This window comes from Muscardinus avellanarius, assembly GCF_963383645.1.
Source record: "Muscardinus avellanarius genome assembly, chromosome: 3".
Classification (NCBI taxonomy): domain Eukaryota; kingdom Metazoa; phylum Chordata; class Mammalia; order Rodentia; family Gliridae; genus Muscardinus; species Muscardinus avellanarius.
In genome coordinates, this window is record NC_137788.1 from 51,194,664 (window position 1) to 51,216,277 (window position 21,614).

At 40.7% G+C, this 21,614-nt stretch overlaps 1 protein-coding gene across 4 annotated transcripts in view; it reads left to right on the forward strand.

The window, feature by feature from the left end:
- Window positions 1–21,614, forward strand: part of FGGY (FGGY carbohydrate kinase domain containing) — a gene marked incomplete at both ends in the record, with an annotated part of 387,201 nt that overhangs the window by 166,231 nt on the left and 199,356 nt on the right. For all 4 annotated transcript variants that reach the window (XM_080692605.1, XM_080692604.1, XM_080692607.1 and 1 more), the window contains one exon: window positions 11,500–11,628. In XM_080692605.1, the coding sequence (XP_080548731.1) occupies window positions 11,500–11,628 (129 nt within the window). The remainder of the gene's footprint in view (window positions 1–11,499; window positions 11,629–21,614) is intronic.

A 21,614-nucleotide genomic window follows, 5' to 3' on the forward strand; every position in this document is an offset into this window, starting at 1 on the left:
CTTAGAGTTTGGGAGGAAGGTGTCAGATACACAGATCCTGGTTGTTGAAATACCATTTTTCATATAACACGTGCTTTGCTGTCAGAAAATTAAGAATAGCTGTTTAAAAAGGCAGAACACTTCTTTTTTGTTTGTTTGTTTGTTTTTGGTGGTACTGGGATGGAACCCTTCTACCTCCGGGCTACACCCCCAGACCTATTTGATATTTTTTTATTTGGAAACAGGGTCTCTTAAGCCAGCGAGGCTGACTTAGAACCTGGGCGATCCTCCTGTCTCTGCCTTCCAAGTGCGGGGATTACAAGCGTGAACCACCACACCTGGCAAGGCAGAACATTTCTAAGGTCAAATACCTGCTTTAAAAACAAAAGTGGAAAACTTTTTTCAAAAGTAAAATAGATTAAAAAAAGAAATATTTTTAATATAGTCTTTAGTGAGAATAAGCAATGAATCCTGCCCTGCAGGGGTGGACTTATGTCTAGCTTATTTGCACATGAAAGTACAAGATTGGCTTCCTTTTTCTGAAAGTAAAACATCTGGTTGGGAAGTGAAAAATTGGGTCGATTACCTGAATCATGTTTGGTCTACATGATAGAAAAGCCCAGATGTCTTCAAATCACCAGATGTTTGGCCCTGTATGGCGAGCACCAGGCCCACTGGAGGGCTTTTCTATATAAGAGTTACTGTTGAACATCTTGTAGATCTATCCCTTCTTACAAAGCTGCTATCATTCTGTGAACCAGCAGTGGGCAAACAGTGGTATAGATTAGAGGCTGATGCTGGTCCAGTGTTCTTGAGGGTGTGACAGAAAGAAGGATGAAGGTCGTAAAAAGAAGTGTACTTAATTCAACAGAATGGCCTTTATTTTGAGATCAATACTTCACATTTTATCTTCTCCTAGAAGTGAGGAACTTTGCATGGGTCTTGAAAGCATGAGACATCTTAACAGTCAAGTGTTTGGCTAACAATATAATGTGTGTATATATATACATATATATGTATATATATATATATATACATATATATGTATATATTGAAACCACTATGTGCTCCTTAAAATAACTCTAAAGAGAACCTCTTCTGCACTCTTTAAACATTTTTCTGTGAAGACCTGTCATAGAGGCATGACCACAGGGAGATGCTTTTTATGCTGGAATACTGAATTCCATCACTGTGAATATTTTAACAGCCTTTGCAGTCCTGCAGCTTGCTCTCATAACCCCCAAAGCATATATCTCCACTTGCTGTGAAATCACCTATCTTTCCTCGTCAAACTTTATGAACCCAGCCAGAATGAGTGCAGTCACTTCTCTGTGCTAGCTGGGCAATGTTCACTACATCAGGAACAGGGTGTGCTCACAACTAAAGCAGTGTGTCACCTTTGTTGAACATTTGCCCTATGGCAGACAGTCTGCTAAATGTGCTTTATTTGCATGTGCTGATTAATAATCAAGCACATGCAAAACTTCTCTAGAAGGAAAGTAGCATTATTCTATCCTTTTCTAGGTGAGGGAACTGTTTTGGGAAACGAAATCCCATACCAAAGCTCACAATCCCTGTGAGTGATAAAGCCATCCTCCTTCCCATCTGAGCCCATGCAGCCCCTGAACTCCTGCATGCTGAGCTAACCTGCAGGCCTCTTTTGTGCTACATCAGGCACAAAAAGAGCTCTGCCCTCAAGGTGGTTACCATCCAAATTAAAAAGGTTAGGAAGAACAAAGCACTTACATAGAACAGAATGGTGCAGTTCCAAAACTGTGTTGTGGTATTGCATGGGAAAGAGGAGTTAATTAGGATCCACTCAGGGAAGGCATTTTAGAGGTGGCCTTAGGCTAGGTGAGAACAAAATAGGGCATTGGCAATTATCTAGAGAATTAGGTCACTGTGGGTGCCAAAATAGATGACTTCAAGCTAAAAAGATGGCACTTTATGCTCTGAATAGTGCAGAATCGGCTGCCTATGTGGCTATAATCCATTGGACTGTTGCCAGCTCACCTGTTCCCCATGTGACTTATGTCTCTGGCTTGGACAAGTATCCTGCATTGCTATCACAGGCAGCATTGGAAAAGTTGAGGATGCCTGCTTGAGTCAGGAGCCCTAGGTCCAGTCTAGTCCCCCTAGTCTATACTTCTGTAGAAGGGTAACTCCAGAGAAGCTACTTATCTCTGCATTCAGTGTCCCTTCCAGCAAAAGGACACTCAAATTGATGGTCTCCAAGGGCCGTTCAAGTCCAGTGTCTTTTTTGTAAGGGAGAACAAAAGAGAGAAGAGGAGGAGAGGAGAAGAGAGGGGGAGGAAAAGGAAGGAGAGAGGAGGGAAAGGAAGGGGAGGAGAGGGAAAGGTGGGGGAGGGGAAAGAGAGGAGGGGAGAAGAGAGGAGGGGAGGAGAGGAGGTAGCTAGAAGATTCAGCATGTTGAGATTTCATGGCTCTTAGGGTTTTGTTTGTCCATACAATTACCAGAGGAACTTCCTCTAAATGAAGCTGCCTTCCTTTACTATCCATGACACTCCACACCTATCCTTCTAATCTTCACAATACTGTAGGAAGATCCTATACTCTAGATTGAAATCCTTACTACACAGGTGATTCTGAACAAATTATATAATGTTTTGTGGCTTTGTTTGTACAATTATAGAGCTAATACTATAGCCTCTCATTCACAAAATCTAATTCTATTACCATAATATCTAATTCTCTTTCAAAAGGTTTGACACTAGCACTGAAGGCAATGCAATTAAAGAGTGGCAAGAACAGTGACTGAGCCCCATGGATTTCACTAAGTGGGTACTGTTACTGTTATGATATCTATCTTGTTGAAATATAAGTTGTATGCCCTTGCATTTCTCTGCTCACTGACTTATAGTAGTTACTAGTTGCTCAATGGGCTACTACTTGAACCAGATTTGTCCAGGTTAGGAGAATTTGAGAGCTTCCATTGAACTAGTAAGTGGTACCACCATGTCTTGACACCATAGCTTCTGCTGTGCCTAAGGAAGCTTGGGTCTGCTGGTCAACAAATTGTTAGGCATATGGATTGGCCTTGGTACACTCTATTGTCCCTGAGTTGGGTGAAATGAGATGTATTACTGGTGGAATAATAGTAAGAAATGTGTTCCTTGTTTCAATAGCATTCAAGATCAAGAGCTAATAGTCTTTTCTCTTTGCTCTCTCAACTGATATTCAGCATCCTATGTGAGTATGTATATTGTGCATATGTTTAATCTTCTTGTCTATGTTATTTGATCTATATTGACTTGTTTCTCTCTTTTTTAAAATCCATAAATTCTATTAAAGGACACTACCAAGAATTACTGTGTTCTAGATGGTGCTGGGTGTAGAGGTGAGCAGAAAAATGAAGACAGAGATGAATAAAATATTATTTGAGCATTCTCTTTCTAATGGGGGAGATGTGTAGAGGCAACATATGGTAAAAGTACAACATTAAAATTAACAAAATAAATTAAAATATACTGCATATTTGTTTACTACATATATACTATCCATCAGAATGCAAGGTCAGGGATATAAGAATATAAAATACAGTCCAAACCTCAAAGGAAATTACAAGCTAGTATAAATGCAAAATATAATTCAGAAGAGATTTTGGACAAGACTAGTGTCTTCTAATAAGTAAGCCCAGTGAGGGCAGGGGCCCCAACTATCTTTATCTTTAATACACTGTCAACATTGGGCAGAGCCTGTCTTAAAGTAGACACTCAGTAAACATGTATCTCATTCATAATGAGGACATCATAGTTTTATATTAAGTCAGTAATAAAAATGGAATTTAATTTCCAGTTAAAATGAGATTATTTCCAGGAAGAAATAAAGGGAAATGGATAAGTTACTATTTCAGAAGATGTCTTTCAACAGGTGGTAGAACATATCAGATTTGGATTTCTCATTATTTCTCTGCTTGAGTGAATCATTGTGAGCATGTATAACTCCACTCCAGGAGCCAGAATTACTGGAATGTTTTTAAATTGGTCTTTTATCAGTTGTCGTTTGGGATCTAGAAAACTCCAAGAGCTGACCTGTCCAAATGATCTGAGATCTATACAGAGGAATTTGGGTACTGGATATGGGCCAAGCTTCTAATTCTATCAGTTCTTTTAAAATGATTATCAATAGCCACATCTACTGGCAGTTGTAAGCACATGGATGGCATTACATTTTGCTGTGTGAGGTTCGTGCTTCACATAACTCAGGGATTCTGCCAGAGCCTGGCTGGGTCATTACAATCTTTGAAACCACCCAAGCATGTGGCATGCCTGTGTGTGGCAAAAAGCTCACATCTGTCACCACATACTTTTAAAATAACTCCATCCTATTGTAAAAGAGTGGTATATTCTCAAGGTTATTCCTCATCCCTAAACCAGATTGAATGTATGTTCAGGCAGAAGAACTCCAGAAACTACTCTGCTCTCTGGCCAATCTGGTTGGCCTGTTGACCTTGGCAAAACTTGAGCTGGGACTGGGACCCCAGTGCCAAGCATGAGGAACCCGGGTCACATGCCACCCATGCCCAAACTACTCTCTGACATTTCCATGGGCCTGGAGCCAACTCTTCCCTGGGTTTTATCTCACTATAGGAATACAAAGAAACACTGAACCTTCCAGTTAATTCAACACCCCACCCTCCCTTCCCCCTTCCTGGAGAGGATAACAGTTCTGTTGACCATTATAATCCATTTTTTGACTCCCAGCAATCCACATAGTCATTAATTTCAGCTGCTGACATCAGGAAAGAGGATTATGTGTGTGTCTGAAACTGTTCCCAAAGTGCTCATTAGTCATAGATAATTGAAAAACTGGTAGGGGAAGATTTGGTGTAATAGGAGCCCCTGCTTGAGAAGAGGCACTGCAACCACCGATAATTGTAGACTCCCGCTTTTGACCGCTTAGACTGAAGCTGCCCATCCACCTGGGGATTCAGTGAGCCCAGGAGCCCTCAGAGCCATTTCTTTTTGCATCCAGGGTGAGAATATCTACATATGACAGAGCCCAACAGATCAAAAACAGAGGTGAATTGCCCTCATGTCTCTGCCCTGCCTTTAAACTGGGAGCAGGGTTTCGAAAAGATGCAGTGTCTCTTTAACTTAATGATGATTTTATTTCAACTTTAATTGTTTTGATCACAAAAGAAGCACGAGCTCATGCGATAAGAGTAGCACAAATGGCAGAGTAACCTGTATCAGATCCCAGTCCTTGCTGGGTTTTTTTCCCCTGAAAGTGCACATGCTTACATTTTTTTATCCTAAAAAAAATCACAAGTGTGATTACATTCTGAATGCTACTCCATATTTTACCATTTTTCCTTAATTTATTCCTTCCAGATCCATAATTTAATTCAACTGTGTTCATTTTAATGGCTACTGCTGAATAGATGTACCCTACTTTCTTTACTCTGACCAGATTTAAGGGAAGAAACACCATTAAAACATAAAGGGTACGTTCAAAGAAAACCAACTAGAAATTTTAGGCCAGTAAAAATAAAAAAGTCACCTCCCCAAACCCCCACCAAAAAACTATTTTCTCTCTTTTCTCCTTAGGAACATATTTTTAGAAATAGTCCATCTACGCTCTGTGTTGCTCTTCTTGCAATGGAGATATAATGTATATAATGTACTGCAGCTCTATTTTTCAGTTGACTTGATTTTTTGTTTGTATGATTGTTTGTTTGTTTGTGCAGTATGTGGGATGGAACTCAGGGCTATTGTATTTCTGAGCTACAACCTTAGCCCTATTTTTTATTCTTTATTTTGAAACAGGGTCTCACTGAGTTGCAAAGAGCCTCACTAAGTAGCTGAGGCTGTTCTCGAACCATAATCCTCCTGTCTCAGCTTCCCAAATGCTAGGATTACAAGGGTGCACCACCACCCCCAGCAAACTTTTTTGTGTGTGTGGTACTGGGGATTGAACTCAGGGACATTCTACCTCCAAGCTATACCCCCAGCCCTATTTTTTATTCTTTATTTTGAAACAAGGTCTAGTCACTAAGTTGAGCATGGCCTCACTAAGTAGCTGAGGACAGGATCCTCCTGTCTCTCAGCCTCCCAAGTACTGGGATTACAAGGGAGAGCCACCATGCCTGGCTTGATTGTTTTAAAGAACTATTTCCCAGTTTAGCCTATCTTCTACTATAGGCCTATCTTCTCAGAAACAGTATCTGAGTGCTGAGAGCCTGCTGTGGCAGGTCTTCCTTGCCTCTGTCTCCCTGCGGTCCTCTACTGCCTTTCTCATCTATATGACCCTGTCTTCTGCTCCTCCCTGGTGCCCATCCTGCCACCAGGCTGGATGCCCTACACCTGAGGCGCCCTGGGGCTCTTTACGGTAAACCAGCCTTTTGCTATAATGGTATCCACTTTCCCGGAATATTCAGCACAGAAATCAGCCATCATTGCCTACCTGTCTTTCCAACCTAGGAACAGGTGTTTTCTTCCTGGGCCAACCTAACAGGTCCCTCCTCAGTTCTCTGGAAATACCATATGCATTCCCCTTCTCTAGTATTTTCGATATGGTACTAAGTTGGTTTTTCATCATCTTAGTCCCTGATGTCAGCATGAGGTCAGAGGCGCCTCTTTCACTAGGTCTTAGCACCTAGATCTTGGCACAGGGTGGGTGAAAATCTATATAGAACATCGTATAACCATTGTTATTGAAATGTTTGTTAAGCACATGAGTGAATAGCTCAATGAAGCCTTCAAAAGTCTGCGAATGTCAAAACAAAGAAGTCTTGACTAGCTCCGGGGAAAACAATACCGTGATCTCTTTAACTTTATGGTGAAAGCCAAATGAAATAAGGATTATTTGGGGGAAAAGTTGTCAAGTGGACTCTGACAGCCCTAGTCCCTACAGTGCACCTCTGACAAAGTGTGATTCTGAAGGGGTGACTCCTCAGATTCACACCTACTCCTACCATCCTCTCTTACACTAAGCTGTTTCTTTCTAATCTCTAGATAAACAACGCTCCTTCTTGCTTGAGGCCCAGTCAGCTAATTCCTGAAGCCTGTGACCTAGACCACTGCACAGAGAAGGCTGGCTCACTGCCGTAGGCTAGCTTCCCAAAGCAGAGACTTGGGCAGACTTGGGTGTAGAAGACGTCTGTTAGGAATGCTTATTTGTGAAAAGAGGAGGAAAAAGGGATTGGGCAGAGGAAGAAATTGGATCTTGATGAATTCTGCAACAACTTGGCTAAGTCAGGAGAGTGCTCTGGAACCAGGGGTGCCCACCAGACCCCTTCCATTCCTGCTTTGCTGAGCCACCAGATGTGATTGCCCTGGAAAGGACTCACCTGGGCAGGGCGGTTCTGCAACTGAGGGAGGCAGGAGGAGCTGGCAGATGGTGGCTGCCTGTGACCTCTGTCTCTCAGCCAGCAAAAGTCCTTTCTTAGTGGGAGAACTTGAGCCATGGCTTCTTCCTTCCTATCATATTCCCCAAATCCAAGCCACCAGCACAAATGGTTAGTTCTTGCTTTGTAGAATCCCTCATATCTTCCTCTGTTCCGACATCCCACTTATCCATATCTTAATGAACTCCCCTTCTCTGTCTTTAATAACTCAGATGGCTTAAGCCCCAGCCTATTGTCTCTTAAAATGCTACCAAAAAGCTGGGCGTTGTGGCCCACCTCTGTAATACCAGTACTGGGAGGCTGGGACAGGCTTCCCAGGTTCACGGACAATCTCAGCAATGTGGTGAGACTTTCAGCAACCTAGTGAGCCCTGTTTCAAAACAAAAAGTAAAGTTAAATCAAAGGCTGGGGGTGTAGCTCATAGGTAGTATGCTCCTGGGTTTAATCACTATTATCCTCAATAAATAAAAAAAAAAGAAGAAAGAAAATTGCTTGCATGATGAGCTTCTAAAAGCACAAATCTAATCACCTCTCTCCCTAGGGAAAGCTGCCGAGGTGGTCTTGATGGAGAAGTTTCTTAGAGCTTCCTCTGTCCTTGCCCACCTGCATGTTCTACCCTGGCCTGTGTTCCAGTTTACCTGTCCCTTTTGATAGTTCCTTTACTGATGGCTTCTCTCTTCTTTCTCGGGCTTTGCTCAGGGTGCTTTCTCTGTGGAGAATCCTACATGTGGCATGTTATTGGAGCCTGGATTTCCTGCCTGTTTGCCCAGGCCTCTCTGTGCCCCACAGGGCTTGGCAGCCTCATGCCCCAAACACAGATTCAGCTCATGTACCAGCCAAGCGTTCATTCTAAACTCTAGAAAAATGCCTCACCCTCCTGGAGTCTTTTTAATGAAAATTATCTTTTGCATATTTTTGGAGATTGCTGGTGAAGGTTGAACATAGTTTCTATTTGCCCTTCCTATCAAATTTGACATTAAAAAAATAAAACTGAATTTAGTGATCAAGATTTCAAAGTGGTTCTGCTTTTAAAATATGCATAGTAATTCTTATTCTAAAAACACATCCTTGAGCTGTTCATTCATTCCAAACACATTTGAAGAACACGTCTGCTCTATGAATGGCAAGGGAGTAGATGAGAACACAAGTTCTAGTCAGTGTCAGGAGAGTCCATGGCCTGTCACCAGCTCTTAAGCAATATCACTGTGGGGAATTTACTTTTCATCTATCATCCTCAATTTCCCCATCATCTGTGATGGGAACAGTACTATTGTACCCTTCACAGAGCATTCCTATGAAAATGAGGTGAGAAAATGTCTGTTATGAGCTGGGAGTGGTGGCCATGTTTGTAATCCCAGTACTTGGGAGGTTGAGACAGGAGGATTGTGGTTCATAGCCAGCCTCAGCTACTTAGGCCTTCCCCAACTTACTGAGACCCTATTTTAAAAATAAAGAATAAAAAATAGGGGTGGGGTGTAGCTCAGAGGCAGAATGTCACTGGGTTCAATCCCCAGTACCGTAAAAAAAATGTTGGAGTGTTGAGCCTATGTCCTCCTCTAATAACTTCACAGTCTCTGGTCTAATTTCTAAGTCTTTGATTCATCTCAAATTAATTCCTGTGCACGGTGAGAGGTAAGGGTTTAGTTCCATCTTTCTACAAATGGATAGCCAGTTCTCCCAGCACCATTTGTTGAAAATGCTATCTTTTCTCCAGCATATGAGTTTGGCCCCTTTGTCAAAGATCAATTGACTATAGTTGTGTGGGTTTGTTTCTGTATCTTCTATTCTGTTTCACTGGTCAGTATGTCTGTTGTAGTGCCAGTACCATGCTATTTTTACTACTATTGCTCTATAGTATAATTTGAAGTCTGGTATTGTGATGCCTCTGGCCTGGTTCTTATTGCCGTGGATTGCTTTGGCTATTCTGGGTCTTTTCTACTCTGCAATAACAAAGAAGAAAATCATGTCATTCACTAGAAGATAGAAAAACCTGGATAACATTATGTTAAGTGAGATGAACCAGGCACAGAAATAGAAGGGACATATGTTCTCTCTAATATGCCCAAAATAGGGAGTATTAGGAATACCAGAGGGACTCCAGATAATGGAGGAGAAACCTCAGCAAAGCTAGAATGGAAGGATAGAAGAGGCTGAGGTTGATTAATGGAGGAGATACACCTGAATATGTGTAAAAGTATGAATGTTGTAGCTTGGTTAACCTGGACACTCACTGTTGGGGGGAACCAAACACAGTCTGAATGCATGCCATTTTTAATATGTTCCATATAAAAATAAAAATTAAATAAAAAACTAAAAAAAGAAAGAAAATGTCTGTTATATCCTAATGCCGTCCATGGTACAGAAGTGTTCATCATGGGAATGATGTCCATTCCTTATCAGAGACTAGAAAACAGTGGAAAAATTAAGATATTCCCCAGGACCATCTTCTCAAGATCTCTTCCACATTTCTGCTACCGTGGATATTCAATACAGTCGCTTTTCTTCCCTCCACTACCTTGTTTGAGCATCTTAACCATCTCAACCTTGTCTTCTAGACCAGTATCATCCAGTAGACATATCACATGACCACATATGTAACTAAATTTTTTCAGTAGTAACAATAAAGTAAAAATAACAGGTAAAATTAATTTTAATATGCCTTATTAACTTAATATAACCCATATATCTTTTCAACATGTACTTGATATAAAAATCATTAATAGGTTATTTCACATCCATTTCTCCCACAGTAAATCTTTGGCATTTGTTAGGTATTTTCCAATGAGTACATCTCATTTTAGATATTAGATTTTCATTGGAAATATATGATTTATTAAATTAATATCAAAAAAGTAAAATCACATACCTAGGTCATTTCAGATATACTTAGAGTTTTTCAGTAACTGACTTCAGTATCAATTTTCAAATTTAAACAGAAATTAATTAAAATCAATTAAAATGAAAGCTCTAGCAGACATATTTCAAGTGTTCAATTAACATGGTCCTAATGATCCCTATGTTGTTGAACAGGGAACTTCAGAAGTCACTTCCTAGAGTCAATTCTTCTTGACTAAACTTTTTCCACATTATGTTGTAGATGGAAGCTCAGTTGTTAAGATAAACATGGTGCTGTGGAGGTGCTCTGTCTTCTTTTCCAGGAGACTGGATGAGCCATTTTTCCTGTGCCCCCTCCTGACTTCCACTCTCACTTCTACACACAGTAGTCCTGTAGCACCTCTGCCCAGCCTGGCACTCCAAGAACAAATACAAGTGTCATCTTAGTACTCAACAAGTTCCTGAGGATACATTCTGAACTTAGAGGCTCAAAGGGATTTCAGCACATATATAGGTCAACACTTACTCCATCCCTATGGTACAGAATACTTATAGAATTTCTTGGAGGATGGAAGAGGGCTCAGCCTCTGTTAGACACCTGGCAACAGATGGATCCTTTCATATTCTTCTAACACTCATGTGGTTCTCTATATCCTCTTCTTAACCAGGCTAGAAACAAGAACTGCCTTTCACAGCCCTACAGTACCCACACAAACAAAGACAATCAATAAATTATTAACTGAAGCCTTGACTGGCTAAGAATTCAAGGTCACTTGAAATATCAGGGTCACTGCATTGCACAACTCTAAAGAACATCGGTCAGATTGTATTTTATCGTTATGCAAGTAGCAGCCTTGTAAAGTTCACAAGGTTGAGATTGGCCTCTCTTTTCCAGCTATGAAAAACTTGTAAGAAATTCTTTCTTGGAACGAAATACTTCCCTCTGTTATTGTCTGATAAGAAACAACTATAGAAGTAAATGTTCTCAGCTTCTTTAGGAGTATATGTTCACCTGATCTTTAAGAGGCTTCTATATTTAAATTCTTTTTAGAAGTTCCCATTGATTGAATCTTTATCTGGTGTGAGTGATACATTGAAGCTCCTATCTATGTGAAAGCACACCAAACTATGACCTGTGTATACCATGAACATACATGGGTCATCAAATGAACACAGAGTCTTCATGGCTACATGGCTCCTATCTTTGTGAAATGAGAAAATTCAGAGGAAGAAGAAAGGAGCAAAGACGTTCTCTTAAGACAACCCTTCATTTGCTTTTGTTTACTAAAATGATGATTTTTTTAATGTCTTCCCAGGAAACCAAGTACTACCTCCTGGAACTTCTCTTGGAAGTGGGCTCACACCAGAGGCAGCAAAGGAGCTCGGTCTTCCTGCAGGAATCGCAGTGGCAGCCTCTCTCATTGATGCCCATGCAGGAGGACTAGGTAATCACTGACTCTATCTATGCCTACAACTAGCATGTTCAAGTTCAAGTGAATATTTCCCAGAATCCAAGACATTCCTTTTCTGTTTTTAAAGCAAAGGTCTAAAGCCAAGCATGGTGGCCCACACTTCTAAGGACTTGGGAGGCTGAGACAGGAGGATCACAGGTTTGCAGCTAGCCTCAGAAACTTGTGAGGCCCACCACAACTTAGTGAGACCGTTTCAAAATAAAAGAATAAAAACCAGAATTGGGGGTGGAGCTCAGAGGTAGACTGCCCCTGGCATCAATCCCTAGTAACACACACATACACACACACACACACACACACACACACACACACACACACACACAAGAGCAAAGGCCTAGGACTGGTGATTCAAGGTATAATAATGAAAAGCTTCCTTGCAGTGAGGTACTTGGATATAACTATAGAACTTTTCATCAAATATAAAATTTATTTATAATAATACAAGAAATTGATCAGAGTAATTGTCTAAATAGTTCTTTGGTTTACTGAATTTTTTATTTTTTTTTGGTGGTACTAGGGTTCCTGGAAGCCCTCCTACCTCCGGGCTACACTCCCAGACCTATTTTATTTTTTGGAAACAGGGTCTCCTAAGCCAGCGCGCACGACTGACTTCGAACCTGTGCGATCCTCCTGTCTCCGCCTCCCAAGCGTGGGGATTACAAGCGTGCGCCACCACGCCTGGCAGTTTACTGAAAATTTGAAAATCAAATCTTCACTTCTAGAAAATATGATAGTGATATACTTATCTATTCCTCTTCTAATGGTATAACTTTATAATTTTTGGCTTTTGCCATACAACCAATTACTTGGCTGTATTTTTTATTTCATCTCATATACAACTTTCAAACATCTGATTCATTAATTCACTAATTTATTTTTTTTAAATAACCACTGAGCCCTTACCATGTCTAGGAGCTAGGAGTGGTGCTAGGGAAAAGTGAATTTGACACAAAACTGGAGCTAAGGATATAGATATAGCTCAGTGGTAGAACATTTGCCTAGCACTCAGAAGACACTGGGTTCAATCCCTAGTGCTACAATAAACAAACAGATAGATGACAAGATAAACAGATATACATCTATGTATATGTATATGTATATATATATATATATATATATATATGTACATCTATAGAGACAAAAAATGTTACAGTTAACTTGATGAGTCCATTCTCATCTTCATCCCTATTGAAGGTTTTTTTTTAGCTATTTTGATTTCTCAGTATACACTAGTCTGATTATTACTGCACACTTTACTATAGCCATATATCTTCCTAGGCTTTAATTCTAACAGTATTGGTTTTAAACTGTGTTTCATAATTTATTGGTTGAATTTTGAAGAACATGGCTATTGAAATTTCAGAATCACTGGGATGGGATAGAACAAGGCAAAGTAGAAATCATCAGAGTACATCTTACATAGTAGGGGTAAACACTGTTTTGTGGACCTGTGTTTTTATTTGGTATATATGTGCATGTGTATACTGGTCCATGGTGAAAGTGAATTTCTTGCTAAATAGATCATGATCAAAAAACTTTGACCATGCATGGTGGTATACACATCTAGTCCCAGCCACTTGGGAGGTGGAAGCAGGAGGCTTGCTTGAGCTCAGGAGGTTGGAGCCAGCCTAGGCAACATAGAAGGACCCCCTCTTTTTTTTTTTTTTGGTGGTACTAGGGTTCCTGGAAGTCCTTCTACCTCTGGGCTACACTCCCAGACCTATTTTATACTTTTTAAAATTTGGAAACAGGGTCTCTTAAGCCAGTGGGGCTGGCTTCAAACCTGTGCAATCCTCCTGTCTCTGCCTCCCAAGCGCAGGGATTACAAGTGTGCGCCACCACACCCGGTGGACCCCATCTCTTTAAAAAATATTTGAAGATGTTGTGATCATATTTCATTCTACGGCCAAGAGTTCTTCTTCAAGTACTTACATAGACTGTGCTCCTGAGCTCTGTTCATGCATTTATACTTCTGTGCCTTGGCATATATGTTCTCTGCCCAGAACAGTTAGTTGGTCCCAGCCTTAGTCTGTTTTGTGCTACTATAACAGAATATCTGAGACTGGGTAACTTATAAAGAACAGAGATTAATTGCTTACAGTTGTGAAGTCCATGGTCCAGAAGACAACAACGAGCAAGAGACTTGTTGTGTCATCCCACAGCAGAAAGTGGAAGGGTGGGAGAGTGCACGGGCATGAGAGGGAGGAACCGAATTTATCTTTTTATCAACAACCCACTTTATTGATAACTAATCTGCTCCCACAATAACTAAACACCTCTTAATACCTTTCAACACTGTTCTATTGGAGATTGAGTTTCTAATACATGACCCTTGGGGACACACTCATACCACAGCACCCTCTACTTTTCCAGCCAGATGACTACTCTCTCACTTCTTTTTAGAGGTTTTAAGGATCATGAATATTAGGCAAACACTACCACTAAGCTATACCTTCAACTCCACTTCTGTAATTTCAAGGTCCATATCAGATACTTTCTCTTCTGCACAGCCTTCTATGGAACAGTCATACTTATTTCTAAATTGTGCTTCTTTCATCACTTTTATTTATTTTTAAGAACATTTTATTTAATTTTAAGAAATTATCACACTGTATTGTAATTTCTGATTTATCTGCTTATTTTCTATTAGACTATGAACTCCTTGAGGACAAGGACATTAAATTATTCATCATATATTTCTTTTGCTGGGCCTTATGTCTTGTATGTTCAGTGAAAAAAGTTTTATTAAAATGAGAATGAGGAAAAATGGCCTTACCCTTAGAGTGAAGGTTGTCTTTTCTTATGCAGAAGATTTTAAAGTGTCTTATTTTCCTGCATAGTCCATGGACCTGCAGAAACAGGATGCCGTGCATCAACCTATGAATAGGTCTGTCCTGTTCATATTTCTGTCCTCAGGCTCTGGCACAGTGCCTGAGAAATAGTAAACAACCAGTTGTACTTGTGGGCTGGGCAGTGGTACATCATAGTTAAGTCCTGGTTACTAGCAGAGTGTTTCTCCCCAAGCACTTTGCAGAGTGAGCAATATGTGCTTTTGGTTGGAATATCATGCTACAGGTTTTTAAGTACAAACACAGAGATCTACAGGTCTAGACATTCAGGGACTATTCCTGTATCTAGTCCTCTGGAGTTCCATTGAGGCCAGTGAAGCTCTCTTCTACTTTCATGGTTGTCCCTGGCAAGGCAATCTCAACTCTCCATGGGTACCCAGGTGGCAAGCACTTGGCTGGGCCTGCCCATTGCTGAAATAGAAGGCTGCCCTTGGGAGTCACAGGCACTGTGCTTTCCTGTCCGCTTCCCCGACCTCCCTAAGGGACTTGCCAAAACAAACCTTCCCACTTCTACAGGGACGCACTGTGCCCTCCAACAGGGGAGACACCCAGATGACCCCATCTTTTTCCTACATGGAGATGCTCAGTGACAGAAAATTTACCTTTAGAAGTTTTGGCTTAGGCCTTTTGTTCCCTTTAAAACACAAATGTTCCCAAGTTAATGAGTTTTCCAAAAGTAAGTTTTTTAAGTGGAAAAATAGAATAAGACCTTGGAGTTTTTAGGCGCTGAGCTTAATGCTAGCAATGGCTGGAAAGGGCAAAGAAAATAAACTCTCAGTGATTATGGGATAAGAAAGACCTACTTAACAATTTGGGGCGCATTATCTTTCTTACACCTCCTTGGACCACCTGCCCTCTACTTTATAATCAATTCAGGATTAGAATGTCTGGAAGAAACATATGACTTGAAAGCAAATGTTCCCTCTTCTTCATCCATCAAGGTATGGGGCAGAACAGAGGCTTAAAAATCCTGTAGACCATCCAATGATCCAGCCACAGATTCACTGAAGTTAAAGTACATGAAAACCTATCAGCTGTGCATCTGGAAATCAAAGATTAGTAGTAGTGGACAAAACAGATAAACACACATTCCTTTTGGAGAGAAAATTTCCATTGTTTTCTCCTGGTCTGTGTTAGAGTGGCTTAATAATATTGATTTGGGACAGCAAATCTCCTGAGACCTATACTGTGATACTGTGAAAGGGTACTCCACATGCAGTCTGAAGATCTGGATGACATTCCCATGCTACCCACAAACAGCCTGCTTCTCAGCACTCTCGTTCACTCTTCTGTGGCCCAGACTAGCAGGTTCTCTTCAGAGAACTGGTATGAGAAGTGGTGATATCAATAGAGCAACTGGCATAATGTTGGAACATAGTAGACACACAATAGTGAGGCCTCTTTCCTTGGTTTTCTCACTCCAAAACCATAATTCTTGATGCTAACTAGGAGCTTCTTAAATGAAGTTGTCTGAGTTGCTACCCTAATAGAAAGTGTCTACTAGAACTGTTTTCCTTTGTATAGGCAGATGGAGAAGGACTTGAGGGTCTGGACACCTGAATTCCTGGATTTTCCCTAAGTTTCCTCCTCTAGTTCTCTGTAATAGAATGCAGGATTCTCTATTTGAAGATTTTGTCTAAGATAAGGTCAAAAACAGCCTAAAGAACCGTTTAAGTGATCTTTGTGCTAAGACATCCCTGAATATCAGGAAAGAACCCAGCTTTGGAGTGGGAAATGGACACAAACTAGCCCTGAAAACTCTGGTCTTATCAAGTGCTGACCTGGCATGACCAACCTTGGATCTCACATTCTGACTGGGCAGGAGGGGTCAGCATTTGCTTTGCAGAAATACCCATGGACTCTCAATTCCAAGGACAGCCTGGGATGGGAGGATAAAGATCAAAGAAGCTAGTAAACTCAACTCATGCTTTTTCCAGCTTTGGAAACAGGGGAAAGGACTTTGTGGGGATAAAAATCAAAGATAGAAGAACATTTTGTTCTTAAGGTGCTGGTTAGTGAGTTCTCCAACAGACAGCCAGAAGATAGGAGTAGCTTTGTTTGCGCTTTGTGTGGGGGGTTCTGGCCCTGGCTCCTGCGGCTGGTATTTTTCTAGCTTATAAAAATAGCATTGACTTGTTTCGGGTCTGTTCTTGGCTTGAGCACCCCAAGTGTACAGAAAGGCAACATCAGCCTGTTTTCTCTCTGGAGCCCCTCTTTTCTCAGCTTCTCTTCTCTATCAAACAGACTCCTCATTATCTATCAAATCTTAAAGATGGTGAATCTTCTCTGGGAAGCCATCCCTGGCTCCCCAAGCTAATCTAAACACTCCCTCCTTTTGGTTAGCACTTTTTCTTGCATTTTCAGGTTTTTGTTTCCAGTATCGTCTAGTCTTCTAATTTGTGAGCTCCTTTAGCATATGGATATTTTATCCTCATATCCTATAGCATGTACAGTGCTTTGCACATAGAGGACCCTTAACACATGCACGTTTATTGGATTAATGGCATTTCCTCCATAGGGGATGCATATTTCAGCTGAGAGATACAGTGGCCCCTCATTACAGACACATTCAGCCCTATGTAATAGTTATATTCGGCTCTATTCTCTAGGAGTAGAAGAGTCTGGTTTACATGCACCCTGAGCTACTTGGAGATGTCTGGAATTTTCAGTCCTTTCCTTTTTGTTTCCATCACATTAGCAGGTTTTGGGCAAGAGCAAACTTTGTGGCTAGGTTTAGCACAGCTCTTTGATTACCAATACTGGATTCTTTGCCAGATGTTGAATTGTCTTAAATTGCACATCTGGGCCAGATGTTGAATTGGCTTAAAAATTGCTTATCTGAATTGCAGAGTCAAACCAAAATGAAGATTTCAAATTTCTTTTCTTCTCTCTTTTTTTTTTCCTTAGTGGCAGAAGAATTTATTCAGCTAATTTTAGAAAAAAGAGTGTCTGATCCATGCCCTCCTAAAGCAAAGCACAGTTTGTTCCAGTGAGAAAACATGCCAATTCTTATCTTACCATTATAAGTATTCTAGGAGAGAGGATAGGCAAGGCAGCAGCTTTAGATAATTTGATTTGGGGGAGTGTTTATTTATAAATATCATCTATACTAGATGAAGCATGTCTGACCAAGAAACATACTTACTAGCAATAATCTTTTGCATTTCTAAATATCAGAATTATCAAGCATATCTGTGTTTACCATATTATTGATCTTGACAACAACTTTGTACTGTGATTAGGACAGGTGTGTGTACCCTCATTTTGCTCAGCAGAGATCTCTGGTTAAGTTAGTTATTGGCCCGATAATAGATTTTTGTTAGATTCAGTTTTCAAAGCAACCTCTTTTTTTATACTAGGGATTGAATTTAGGGCATCGCACATGCTAGGCCAGGGGCAAGTGATCATCCACCAAGCAACATCTCTAGTCTTTCTTATTTTATCTTATTGCTCCCTGAGCTACTTAGAGATGGCTGACTTAGGACTTGAGATCCTCTCATTTCAGCTACCACATCTAGCTCGAAAGTGACATTTTCATACTGTTATTTTGTTCCCTTTGTCAAATGAGATAGTTGAGGCTCACAAGACTGCATAAATTGCCAAAAATCACACAGTTAAGTGGAGACACATGATTAGGCTCACACCATCTGGTTCCATGGCTCCTTCTTATCTCTGTGTCATGTGGAATGGCATGTCTGTTAATATGTGATACCATCTACTCTTGAATTTGACCCTTGGAATATCAGCTGAGCAAGTAACAGATACATGAAAAAGAAGGTATTTCAAGAAGTATTTATTGATAAGCAACTTTACTAGTTGATGGGAATATAAGGTAAATATGAGAGAGAAGTAGACTTCTGAAAGTTGGTGGTCTAATAGAAAGAAAGAGACAAACACATAAAACAGTTAAAAGTATTTGTGCTGAGTTTTGGCAAATGTAAAGTAGACTCAAAATTGTGGCTTGGAGAATTATAAAAGGTTTCCCAGAGGAAGCGATGTCTGATAATGTAATTATAATTCTTGGCCTATTATTGCTTCCTGGTAAAGTGAAATTTATTTATTCATCATTACTTTTAAGCTTTGATTAAGCTTTATTTCTAGTAACAGAATAATATTACCATCACTACAAAGGACAAATATTAGAATTACCACTCATCGCAATACCACCGTTATTATTATGACCATTTCTTTCTTGCCTTCTCGGTGCCAAGGACCCTGCCTGACTCTTCACATACTTTGCCTCTTGCTCCTCTCAATAGTCCTGCACAACAGAGCTTATTTTTTATTCTGTATAAGGAGGAACCAAAGGCAGAAAGAATAACATTTCTATAGTCATGTGACTAGTATCATAGCAAGATTCAAACTTAAGTTTTACTCAAAAGCTTATATTTTGTTTTCTTTAGACCAATAATGCTCAATCAGGGGTGACTTTACCTGCCCGGGGACATTTGGCAATGTCTGGAGACAATTATGTTTATCACATCTGGAAAAAGAGGGATAGTACTGGTGTGTAGATGCAGAGACCAAAGATGCTGATAAATGGCCCACAGTACTCAAGACAACCCTTGACAGCCAAGGAATATATCAGACCTAATGGCAGCAGTACTGCAGCTGACATACCCCACTCTATACTGAAACACCTTCCATGACTCTATTTTATTATTAATTCAGTCTATTTCTGTAGAAGCCAGAAAGCAGCTCAAAATAAGGCTTTGCTAATATCTTAGTACTTTGTGGGGGGTCTTTTTGTGACATTAACTCCTCAGTAAGAGGAGTTGCGAGATAAGAAAATTGAGGCAAAGGCTGAGGGGGAGGGAATACAGGATGACTTCCAACCCACCCGTCCTTCTCACTAAAGTCAGGCTTCACTAGACCACATGGCCCTCTTTCCACACAAGGTGCCCAGCCACCTCTCTTCTTTACAGAGGCCTCCCCTCCCCATCCCACCTAGACAGTCCTACTCTGGCATCAACACTCAGTCTAAATGCATCTTCTACTGTGGAAACTTTTCCAAACTGGATCCCTCTTAGAACAAAAGTTATCCCTCCTTGCTGTGTATTTCTGCAATACTTTATATGTTTTTAGCTTTTCCATCAAATCCTATTTCCACATGTCTGACCATCATTCCTCACAGAACCCGCATAGTCAGCTCTCAGGAACATCAGTGAACTCATTAATAATGAAAATACTACATATGAGATGATTTTGAAAACTCAAAAATGGGTCCTCCTAAATCTGCATGAGGGAACCTTTAAAAAATATAATTGCTAGGCTCAACCCTGCTGAAGGTTCTGAGCCTTAAAGGTGAGGGGTGGGGCCTGGAATCTGGTTCTAAGTGCAGATGTCACCTATTTCACAGAGGAGACAGCATATAAGGACAAGTTGGCCCTGAGAAGGTGGGAGTCAGAGGCAGTAGGGAGGTACAACTGTCAAAGAGACAAGTCAGACCAAAGTGGAGCAGTGCTACAAAGGAGCCAGGCCAGAAGTACTGGAGGGAAGGAGGGAGGGAGGGAGAGATGGGGGGGAATCCAAAGAGGAAGAGAATTTGCAAGAAATGGAGGGGATTAGAAGCACAGATAAAGTCATGCTGGGGGATCTGGGAGGAGAAAAGCTGTGCCAGTCCCAGAGCAGATGGAGCAAGGACATCTCAGAGAGTTCCTGGAAGCGAGTCAGAAGGGGGAGGAGGAGTTTGGTAATATGATTTCCAGCTTATTGTTTTAAGTTGAGGTTTGTTTTAATGAAACCACTGCTGCCTGAGACCTCGGCAGCTGCATGAGCGTGGCAGCAGCCCATGTGGCAGAGGGCAGAGGAGACCTGGGGGAAGGATAACTTGGGGCTGCAAGTTCCCAGGCTCCAAGGCTTTCTTGGAGTGCTTTGCTTCTCTGGAGTGGGAAGTATTGGTATGAGCGGGGAGACCAAACCTCTGTCCTGTGGACAGAGAGTTGGGAAGGATCCAGGGCCTTGGGGCTACAGCCAGCTCCCTCATGTCACCCCTTTTTAAGTCGTGCACCACACAATTCAGTATGCACAGCTGTGAACCTGCCGTGAAATCATAACATTTGTAGTCTGATACATACAATTTTGTTTGGATAAGGCTTTGGAACTAAAAGGTTGTTCAAAGATTTTCTATACCAAGTTCTTCGGTTTATAGATGAGAAAACCAAGGTCCAGAAATCTGGTGAGTCACTGAAGGTTATACAAGCAAATTACCATCAGAGCTGAATTGAAAATTGATGTGGCCTAATTCATCCACCAGGGCCCTGCCCCCATTATACAGCAGCATCTCCAAATTAGGAAAAGAGAATGATTCCTGATATGTTATTTCATTCCATACCATAGATCCCATTTAATGACTACAGTCAATATCACGGGTGGCTATTAAATAGCTAAAATAGTTTTTTTAAGCTGTACATGAAAAGTTTCTTTGTTGTCACAGTCTACACTTAGAGTCTCCCTCAAGGCTGGCAATAATAAAAACACCTGGAATTCAAGTTCCCTCCAAAGAGCTCAAAGCAGTTATTTTTATTTCGCCTCACATTTATTGAACACATATTCTGTGCCAAGTGTTTTGCTAGGTATTTTATGGTCTCTGTTGACAGCTCACAACCATGCTGTGAGCTATCATTATTTTCTGCCTTTAACATTCAAGGAAATCAAGGTTTAATAAGTTGCTCATGGTAACATTTTAATAAATGACAACCTTAGGTCCTGGGTCCAAGTCTGTCTGATTCTGGGGACTACAAGTGTTACTGTGGCTAGTATTAGTATTAGTTTCATGTCTAGGTATGTCTGTGCTTTTACTTACTTAAGTCTAAACTTACAGCAATGAATATCTACATCTGTAACAGAAGACAGCACTTATACTTAATAATATTCTTGGTAGATGTATATCTAGATCCATTTTGTGGATAAGAAAATTGAATGGAAAGTGACTTAAAAACATGATATTCAAAGGAGCACAAAGGTCTGAGTCCTACCAATGTGGGGAACAAGGCCAGGCCTATTAGAACAGGTATAGCATAGGATCCATATCTTATTTTTGCTTGTGTGGTAGAGTGATCAATAATATTATTGATCTGAGATTGATTTTACTGATTACTTTTGTTATTT